The 10,978-nt window shown below is 37.8% G+C and overlaps 1 protein-coding gene across 11 annotated transcripts in view; it reads right to left on the bottom strand.

Annotated features, from left to right (window-relative positions):
• Positions 1 to 1,436: 1,436 nt before the first annotated feature.
• The window catches only part of NFAT5 (nuclear factor of activated T cells 5), a 139,957-nt gene continuing 130,415 nt past the window's right edge, over positions 1,437 to 10,978 (bottom strand). For 8 of the 11 annotated variants that reach the window (XM_037516008.1, XM_037516006.2, XM_054696954.1 and 5 more), the window contains 5 exons: positions 10,285 to 10,368; positions 8,172 to 8,320; positions 4,084 to 6,580; positions 3,000 to 3,243; positions 1,437 to 2,560 (listed from right to left, as the gene is read on the bottom strand). In XM_037516008.1, coding sequence (XP_037371905.1) covers positions 3,008 to 3,243; positions 4,084 to 6,580; positions 8,172 to 8,320; positions 10,285 to 10,368 — 2,966 coding nt within the window. In that variant the 3' untranslated portion in view covers positions 1,437 to 2,560; positions 3,000 to 3,007. The remainder of the gene's footprint in view (positions 2,561 to 2,999; positions 3,244 to 4,083; positions 6,581 to 8,171; positions 8,321 to 10,284; positions 10,369 to 10,978) is intronic. The other 3 variants (XM_037516007.2, XM_037516009.2, XM_037516015.2) reach the window with 1 other exon arrangement.

Raw genomic sequence — 10,978 nt, 5'->3', positions numbered from 1 at the left:
TGAGGAGAATGCTTTTGGTTTAGAGAATTTATAAAGTAGCTCTGGATATTAAAGATGGGGAAAATGTTATTAAAATTACAAACATGGGATTTTTTTAGTGTTTTTATAAATAAAAGGCATAGAATACAGAAAGCCAATTAATAATAACAATAACAACAATAATAAAATATTAAATATATGTGAGCAAAGACTGAATGGCTCATTCTTGTGAAACACCATTAGACACAACTGCCTGGATGGGTTTCCTTACTCTACAACATTTTGCTGAGTGAAAGACCCAGCAAACACACAGTAAGCTGCCTTTAGCCCACTAATAACATCAAGGAACTGCCTGATGGAATGGCCACAGATGAACAGGTCATTTGTTTTAAAAGATACTTAAATACTCAATAAAGACATAACAAACCCCCCCCCCTCACTGTTATCAGACGCCACGTTGTGGTAGAACATCAGACAAACTCACAAATTTACCACAAAAATGTGTGGCAAAAAAAGAATAGTTTATATATATGTATATATATAAATTTCTATATTTATGCCAATGTACTCAACTCAGTACAAATAGCAAAATAGTATACCATTTCCTAAATACAAAATATAGCTTTCCAAAAAAATGAAACACACATTAGATATAAACCATCCAAAACTTGAACGATTGAAAACTGTATTCAAAATTAAATGACCCAGAGTAGGTCTCTTTCTGAAAAGTTCCCTTCATATCGGCAAGAAGCCTGTACTACTGAAAACGTAATTCAATGCCTCTCAATCAGAGAGAGAAAGAAAGAAAGGGTTGAGGGTAGAATATATGATAACAAAGAGAAAAACAAATTAGAAAAAGAGCACATTCAAAGAACCAAGGAAGACCATCACAAAAAGGGGGAAAAAAATCTGGCTGTATAAACAAAACCAACACCACAATACCACAAAGTTCAACTAAATTAGGATAGGAAAAAAAATAGAAAAGTAGCCTTCAACAAACAATTAACAGGCTATTTTTTTTGTACAATTAAAAAATAAATGAAATGGACAAGAATACCAAAACATCCTATCTACATATAGAAGCCACACACAATTTGGCCTTAAACTGTATTAACAGCTTTCTACATGCCAAAAGGAAAGTAAGATATAAGCATGTGTCCAGACAATAGGTTGTAGTGAGAAGCAGGCATCCCATGGGTGATGAGAACACCCAAAACTGTATAACTAACGCTACAACTGCAGGTTCTGGAGTGTTATTTTGCTCTCTATAGTTGTAATACGAGTTAATTCTTCATTTTAAGTCAATGATATGACCCTGTAAAGCCTAAGGCTTGTGGGAACCATCAGATAAGTGACCACTTCAAACTGTAAAGCACTGAGGTGACAAGTGAATTACACACTCACTGCAGCTCAGGAAGAAGTGATATTTCAAGAAATTTTAGTTTTTTTTTAAATTAAAATTTTATAGTTTCCTAATATAAGGAAAAAATTGAAGACTTTAGAACAGCACCGTTCATGGGAAAAAATGCATTGTTTCTTGTTTCTCAGGAATCAGCTCCTCTCATTCCTGAAAAGGGACCACTCATCTGTGCTGCAGGAGTTGCTGGGTTATCCAGATCTCAGTAGCCTTTTCCATTGAGTTGCTACAGGGTCATTACTAATTGTATATTACTAATTTTCTAAAATTAAGTGGAAAAAAAGAGGAAGAATACAGATGAATATAAAAGGGAGTATCAGCCCAAGACTGCATTAAGAAGAAAACTGACTAAAAATTATTTGTCAGTTTAAACTATTGTGGGAGGACATCAGAATACAGTTTACCATATATTCTCCCCTTCATTCCCTCTAGAGCAAGATAATTATTTTTCTATGCAGTTATGGCTAAACCCTTTAATAGAAACACAGAAAATTAACAACCTCTGAAAAATAAAATCAATAGCATTCCAGCTGTTCCCAGTTTGTGTGTTGTTTGCCTTTGTGTTAAATAAAGAGGCCTCTTATCCGTGCAGAGCTCTTAATACAGCTTATTTGTCAGAATATTAGCCTTTCAGTTTTCCATAAAAACTGAAAAAAGATTCCTTCACTTTGGCCAACAGCTGTGCTTTTTGCATTGAAAAATCACAGCCTTTGTTACTATTTGAACTTTACTTTCTCAAAAGCCATTACTTGACTAAAACAAAGCAGGAAAGAAAATAATGAAGAACAGAAGTAAACACGACAATGAGTTATTTTCTAATAGCAATAATAACCGAGTAGTCCAGCTTTTAAATTTAAACTGTACTTTAAAAGAAATAGTGCCTAGGAAAATAGCAACAATTAACTCTGTCAGCTGGAAACTCAAATAGACTCTCAGTCATCACTGCTATTAGGAATATAAAATACGAAGACATTAACAACGGTGGCTAATCACTGCAACAGGCAGCATAAGTGTGCTCTTTTGCAGTCAGAGTAAAATCTATCCCTTTACTCAATCACAGTTTTTCATATTTTGTTTTTTTTTTTTAAAGTAACAGTTTAATAATCCTCGTGGAACCACAAGATTTCAGGACATCTTGGAATCAGGATTTTCTTCAAGGAATTTCTAAGAAAAAGAAGAAATTTAATATAACTTACTAGAGAGGGAAAGCATTTACAAAGTTCCTGTCACCCTGAATGATCCCAAAGTATGCTCTAGCACAATAAAAGATACCTTATCATATTTCTACTTCCACAGACATATCTGTATTTATATTTATTTCTTGAGGGAGAAATGAGACATAATATAGCTGTATGTAGTACATTCATTAGATATTTTGTCATTCCAAGGCTAAGTTAAGAAATTTAGAGCCAGAGGAATGCCCAGTATTAATAATATGACCATAAGTTGTCATTCATAGTAATTTATACACACCATCTTGTGAGAAAGCCATCTTTTAAAAGATTAGAATCTAAACAATGCTATTACTTAACCCAAATTTGTTAAGAATAATACAATTTACTGATGTTTATCAATAAGCAAGAAGTTAAAGTGCAATACTTACATCTTCAGTTAAAAAGAACCAGTCAAATTGTTCCCTTGGTTTTGCAACGAAACAAGCAAATCAATCTTTTCAATGTTCTGGTTGGTGTTTATAGAGGATGCCAGAGGAGAATTCTCTGGCATTTGCTGAGAGAGAAGTGTTGTCACAGGTGGCTGTCCCTCATTTTGTGGTTGACCTGGCTGACTTATGGCCATCAACTGATCTGGCAATGTAGCTGGTCCAGAAGGTAAAAGCTGACTACAGTCTGCAGAGACATTTAAAATACAGATGATACCTAATTAGTTATTTTCTGTTAATAAATACCTAAGGAGGTATTTATTAGTTGCTAGGGGAAATGAATTATTGTGCTCAGTCAGTACAGAAATAAAGATGAGGCAACTGATAGTCCCATTAATGTAAGTACTATAAAATTTTATTGGTATATGAACATTAAAGATTGGTTTCTACGTCCTTGGAAACTACTTACTTTGAGATATTTTCTGTCAATGTTACTTCATTTTCAAGTTTATAGCTTAAAAATGGCAGACACATACCTTTATATACATGACCACATTTAATCCTCCCAATATCCTTGCCAATTATGTAACATCACCACCATTTTATTTTATTTTATTTTTTAAAGATTTATTTATTTATACAAGAACCGGGGTACAGGCCAGATCCGTGGGAGTGTGAGAGGATTCACCAGAGACAGAGCGGGGAACAGAACAGGTAGAATGACGAAATACACTGCTGAGGGGAGCAGCAGGTAAGACAGGAGAGGTCTGCCATGCCATGTGGGACCCTTGCTGGCCGGCATCGAACCAGCACTGCAGAGGCTGCAGATAGCTTCACAGTGTGGTGCTCAACCGCCCGCGCCACCAGGGAGGACCTACCACCATTTTAGATGTGGAAATTGAGGCTCATGCAATCAAATAACTTGTTCGAGATGTCACAGTCTGTTATGGTATGGATGGAAGTGATCTCAGTTCTAAGTACAAACTGTGCTCTTAAAAATCACTGAGTTTTGTGTTCTTCTCAATAATAATCAGCTATTTCAACAAGTAACATTTAAGAAATGAGAAATTAGAAAGAATTTTCTTACTATTTTGAATTCCAAATAAGAACATTCCTGAAGTCTGCTGAGATGAGCCTGGAGAATTCTGTAGTTGGTTCATTGTACCTCCTGTAGTGTTATGAAATAAAGTAGCCTGTGGCTGAGGTGAAGATGTGGCTCCTTGGATTCCAGGCATGTTGTTCTGAGGGGAATAAAGAGGAGACTGTTGCATGTCCTGTTGGTTTATACTGGTCTGCAGTGCAGACATGGACGCTGGAGAGAGGAAGAGTGTTACTTGCTGCTCTTGAGAACTGGGTGACCCTTGGACCAACTGAATCTGAGGAGAGGTATGGTACAAGGAAGTCTGTGATGATTCAGACTGGGTAGGACCTGGGTTCTGAAGTGAGGAAACTGTGGGCTGGTTCTGAAACTGCATGGGCTGCTGCTCTTGATTCATTTGGGCCATATTATTTTGTTGGTGAAAAATGGATTGGTTCTGTTGCTCCTGATTAGCCATTGGATTCTGACTTGGGTTGAATATCATGTTTGGTGGTGGTTGCTTCTGAGATGCCATTGTAGCCATGGTATTCTGGTTACTGAATAAAATGCTCTGCTGCTGTTGTTGCTGTTGCTGCTGTTGCTGTTGCTGCTGCTGTTCCTGGGAAGGAGAGTTACTCTGGATGGCAACTATTGGGTGCTGTGACTGGAAGATTGTTCCTTGTTGGTTTTGAGGCATAGGATTAGGAGGAAGGGAGCCAAGGGACACTTGCGGCTGAAATAGACTTTGCTGGGAGGATTGTGTCTGTTCTTGGGAAAGCATAGGGGTCTGCATGTGTGATATTGGAGCTTGCTGTTGGAAAGCAGCTTGCTGCTCAGTGTTTGAAGTTGATTGAAGTGGGGAAATTGAGTTCTGAGCTGCAAAAAATGAAATCTGTTCTTCTTGGGTTACTGTGTTAGTTTGAAGATTATTCATTGGACCCTGGGAAAGAAATATGTTGGCTGACTGCTGCTCCTGAGAAACAGAAGAGCTCTGTAATACAGCCATGGTACTTTGAGAGTGAAACATTGGAGGTTGCATTTGTTCAGAGGAGGTTGTAGAAGTCTGACTGTGGACAATAGGACTTGGACTATGAAAAATAGAACCTGGAGTTTCCTGGGAAAGGTTCTGAGCATCAGCAATAGGATTCTGAGGATGAAAAAGTTGAGCCTGTGAATGAGAAGACTGCTGCAAAAAATTCCCAGATTGGAGCGACATTATCTCATTACCTTGCTGGAATAAACCATTACCTTGTTGCTGGGTACCACTATTCTGAACACTCATCATACTTTTCGTAGATGAAAAAAGGTTAACTTGAGGTTGACTGTCCCCACTATGTTGCATTTGAACCATGGTCTGAAAGACACTGTTCTGAATCTGTTTTGCTTGTGCTCCAGTTTCTTCTCCTTCTCCTGAACTTGATGTTTGAAACATGGTAGTGCCAGGGGTTGCAACCTGCTGTGTGGTGGTTGTAGTGGTTTCATTTCCAGAAACTGCAGGAGGAGAAGAAAACAATTCACATTGCATTTGCATATCCTCACTGGTAGGTAATGCACTCATCATATGAGAAGTCTGTTGGTAAACTGGAGATTGCTGAAGGTTTCCATTTGCTGAAGCAGTTGAAGGGAACAACTCTGACTGAATCTGGGCAGCTGCCTGGCAGATACTCTGTTGCATTTCCATCACCATTGCAGCAGATGATTCCATTACTTGCTGTTGCTGTTGTTGCTGTTGCTGATTAGATAATGTGTTTTCAGTCTGTGGGTGAACACTTTCAGCTCTTCCAGCTATCAAATTATCTGGTCTTGTATGGACTGCTGGCTCTGTTGAAGAAAACATTCCAGGGCTTACGCTATTTTGAATTTGACTGACTTGTTGAAAGATGTCTGCACTGAGCTGTTCTTGGACATTCTCATTACCATCTGGAGCAGAAAATAAAACTGAAGATAACTGCTGCTGTGCCTCTAAAACTTGTTGGACCAAGTCAACATTTCCACTGCTGCCACTAGTAGTACTGCCTGTAAAACTTCCTGCTTGCAACTGCTGAATTGTATTCTGTAGCTGACTGACACTGTTTGGTGGTGGGAAAATATTTGATGAAATTTGCTGCTGTAAAGTCTGTGCTTGTTCTTGTAGTGGTGACTGCTGCTGTTGCTGTGACGCCTCAGCCAGATGTGACAAATTTACCACTGTGCCATCTGACTGCAATACCTCTCTAGATTGAGTTTCTCTTGTCTGAAACTGTGTAGCCTGCTGTAGTAGTGCATCACTGTTGGATAGCTGATTAGAAGCAGATACTGCTGGAAAGGTACCGGGCTGTGAAATGTCCTGTGTTTGAATAGTTGTCAGGGTCTCTGGGTTGTAAGCCTTAGGCTGTATCTGCTGCTGCTTTTCATTTTCAGAAGGTAAGTGGGAAGATGATGATGATGATGATGAAAAAGATCCATTTCCTGCTATATTAGAAATATTTTCTAATGTTTGCTGAGTTGATCCAACTGTTTTTGTAGTCTGAAAAATAAAAATCCCCAAAATATGTATTAACAAATATTAACAGAACTCATATGAAACTTCAAAAAATTATCATTCTTTTTTTTAAAGGTTTTTATTCTTTAAAGGTTTATTGATGCATACAAGAACTGGGGGGGGGAGTGTAGACCAGAGGTACAGGGGGGTGGTGAGAGGATTCACCAGAGACAGAGTGGGAAGCAGAACAGGCAGACCTACTGAAATACACTGCAGAGGGGAGCAGTGGGCGGGACAGGAGAGGTCTGCTGAGCCCTGTGGGTCACCTCCCTGGCCGGGGATTGAACTCATGCTGTACAGCTGCAGACTGCTTCATAGTGCTGATGCTTAACCCCATGCGCTACCAGGGAGGCCCCCCAAAATTATTATTCTAAAAGCATATGCATGAACAATTTTCTACTCCATATTATTTTTTTGAAAATAGGTTTAGGGGGCTTTCCTGGGTGTGCAAGGGGTTAAGTCTCAGCACTATGAAGCTATCAGCAGCCACTGGAGCACAAATTTGATCCCTGGCCAGGGAGCTGACCCACATGCACAGCAGACCTCTCCTGTCTCGCCCGCTGCTCCCCTCAGCAGTGTATTTCAGTAGATCTGCCTGTTCTGCTCCCCACTGTCTCTGGTGAGTCCCCTAATCCCATCCCACCCCCACACCACTGGCCTGCACCCCAGCTTTTGTATGCATAAATAAAATAATTCTTAAAAAAAAAAAAAGAGGGGCCTCCCCGGTGGCGCAGTGGTTGAGTGCTGGGCTGCGAAGCTGCCAGCAGCCTCTGCAGCGCCGGTTTGATCCCCGGCCACGGGCGAGGGTCCCACATGGCGCACAGACCTCTCCTGCTGCGCCTGCTGCTCTCCTCAGCAGTGTACTTCAGTCCTTCTGCCTGTTCTGCTCCCTGCTCTGGCTCTGGTGAATTCTCTCACCCTCCCGCACTTCTGACTGTACCCAGTGCTTGTATAAATAAATAAATAAATAAATAAAACTTAAAAAAAAAAAAAAAAAAAAAAAGCCGCTGAGAACTCTGACTCCTCAAAAAAAAGAAAAAAAAAATAGGTTTAGGAATATGACAACAATTGTTATCAGAATTTTTTAAAGTAGAAGAGTAATTACTGATATACTTAGGACAGCAAGAACATATTAACTCTATGGTTCACGAATTAATAGCAAATTGAAAAATAATCTTCATTTTTGTGGACCATTAACATTATAGGGTGGGAAGCAAGTAAAAAAAGGAGGGGGAGTTACAGAAAAAGACCGGGGAAGAAAAGGAAATAAAAAAGCCTCTAATTTTGAAAAAGCTAAACCAGTACTTTCGGCAATAGCCCCCATATCCCACAGGTCTAGCTAACACACTAATTCTGTCCATGACAGAAATGTATATAGACTGTCACTTTGCAAGTTATACAGTGGACTGTAAAAGCATTTATTCTGAAAATTCATTTAGTACATCCAAAGACAGGAAAATAGGAAACAGGAAAAGTAAAAAGCATAAACATGGGAAAAGAAATCAAAGCACTCAAAATAAAGCAATTTTTATATCTGAGGTTAAGATGTGGGGCACTGCCAGCAACTGTATCTCACCTTAAAAATGGGAGAAGATCTTTTTTCTGCTGTTACTTCCATTGGAGTAACATCTTCACTCTTAATCATACTGCTTGATATGAGTGGCGTAATCAGAGCATTAGGAAGAATATTTACCTTATCTAAGTTACATCCAGTAGTTTTCATTGCTGCATTGACACACAAACAGAAAAAAAAGTTCAAAATTTACAAAAATCATCAATAATTTCACCCTATAGTAGGTTGACTATTAATTATGATTTAAATGTTTATTTATTCATGCTATGAAAGTAGTATGAGACACTTAACTGGTGTATTAAAATATATCTTCCCTTTTTTGAAGTAGCTTTGGATTGACCCCTAGTATGGACCTGAGGCTGAAGGTTAAATATCAACAAACTTAAGTATCCCAGGACATTTCCAAGGTGTCCTGAACAATTTGCAACATCACCAGGATATATATTATAGAATACATTTTGGAAATCTCAGTTTGTTAAAGTTGCTCAGTCACAAATATTACATTTTGCTCTTAACATATGTATGCCTGAAAGCATAGTCTCAAAACTTTAGCTTTAAGATTGTCTGAACATTTTTCTCCTCAGCAAAATCCAAGCCTTTCACTAGAAAATATCACCAAATAGATTTTGCTTCCCTATATTAAATAATTCAATTTTTTCTTAGAAATCCTGAATTGCCAACTTCGTAAATGAATACATTTAGCATTGCTTAAATTTTTTTATTTTTAGAAATTTCAGGACTGTTTTAGGTTTATCAATTAAATTTCCAAAACAAAACCAGCCAGTATTTTCTACTTTTTACTACTTCCATTTTTAGGAGTAGTTATAGGTTTATACCAAGAAGCAGGAATATATAACAGATAAGACAGATTTTTATCTTCGTGATATTTACTTTATTTCCCTGATACCTTTTCTTCTTTTTTGTCTACTTGAGTCTGCAATTGGCACTTAGTGGAGCCTATGATATGCTAATGTCTGTCCTCTGAACTGACCACATTAGCCAAGTTCTGATCTAAAAGTTTACGACAACTGAAAACCTGTGGAGAGAAACAGATTTCCCAAGCATTCTGAAAAAAGTGCCAAGAAACTGTTAACAATATTTATACCATATATTTCATTTTATTTAACTAGTACCACTGTTCTTTAAAAAAAAAATTTTGTCCATTTATGCATACAAGAACTGGGGTACAGGCCAGAAGTGTTGGTGGGGGTGAGAGGATTCACAAGAGACAGAGTGGGGAACAGAACAGGCAGATCTACTGAAATACACTGTTGAGGGGAATAGCAGGCAAGTCAGGAGAGGTCTGCTGCGCCATGGGGGCTGCTCCCTGGTCGGGAATCGAACTAATGTGGCAGTGGCTGTGGGTAGGTTGCATCTTAACCCCTTGTGCCACCAGGGAGGTCCCTAGTATTACTGTTGTATTAGGGATACACAATTGGGTTAAAACTAGAAATGGATCATGATTGCTTTGGCACTAGACCTAATATCTCACTGAGCTGCCTCCTCCTTACTTCTCATGTTGCCAAACTCTTGCCAAAGAACTAGAAACTTAATTCAGAGTGAAAGCTTTCATTATCTGGCCATGGTATCTTCAGTCTCAATAACAAATGCTAGTCTTACTGATAAGAAGTTTTATTATATTTGTATCATTATACTTCACATACACTTTTAAGATTGTTATTGTGAATGAAGGGAAATACCAAGTTGGAAAACAATTCTCTACATTTGGTAGTAAAGCAAATATTTTACAATATGGAAAATACCTTAAGTGTATCAATAACATAAAGAGAAAGAATAGTAGGCCTTGCTAGAGAAAATATATAGGATTATCGACCAAAAATTTTTTAGGGGGCTTCCCTGGTTGCCAAAGGGGTTAAGTCTCAGCGTTATCAAGCTACCTTACCCGCTGCACCCCTCAGCAGTGTATTTCAGTCAATTTGCCTGTTCTGCTCCCACACTCTGTCTCTGGTAAATCCTGTCTCTGGTGAATCCTATCAAACACTGCCACATCCCCTTCCCCTGCACCTCTAACCTACAGACACCCCAGGTCTTGTATGCATAAATCAATCTTCAAAAAAAAAAATTTTTTTTTTTAATAGAAGAATCAACTTGGTACCTTTCATGGCCTCCTCAAAAGAGCAAGGTCTTGCTGGACTAGATATTTCCTTCTTCACATTTACACTCAAAGCACCAGCTGCTGCTATTTAAGGAAAAAAGATAATTACATTTATTTAAATTTATTCATCCTAACAAAATGAGTATCTTAAAATTCTTTAACTGAAATATTTTCTCATAAAGCATCATTAAGTTATTTGTTTACCAGAAATTCTAGATTGAGATGAGTTTTTCTAACCACCACCAGTCTATGCTTTAAAATTCACTAATCTCCAAGTGGGCAAAAGCATATATTCACTTAATCAAAACAAAACAAAACAAAACAAAAGCAACAGCAACTTAAAAAAAATCCTTCTTGTTGGATGCTAGTAGAAGATTGAGGCTTTTTTAAAACTTATCAAATACACTGTGACACTAGCATGAAAATAGTTTATCATTCACTCACCTATGTGATTTATATAAAAAAAATACTGACTCAGAAACATTTATCAATTAACTGAGCTAAATTAGAAATAACAATGATGAACATATTGAATCTATAACATCATGATTTTTTTGGGTAAAATATTGAGAAAAAAAATCTACTATTGTTAATGGGGAGTTGTTGGGTTTTGATTTCTACTAATACCAACTACATCTATTATGAAAACTTTAAATTTAATGGATTAAGAACAGAAATCAATTCTGAATTTAAA

Source organism: Talpa occidentalis, unplaced genomic scaffold, assembly GCF_014898055.3.
Source record: "Talpa occidentalis isolate TD23 unplaced genomic scaffold, MPIMG_talOcc4v2.1 talOcc4.17, whole genome shotgun sequence".
NCBI lineage: Eukaryota > Metazoa > Chordata > Mammalia > Eulipotyphla > Talpidae > Talpa > Talpa occidentalis.
Note: the sequence above shows the minus strand (reverse complement) of the source record. Positions and strands in the feature narration are given on the sequence as shown.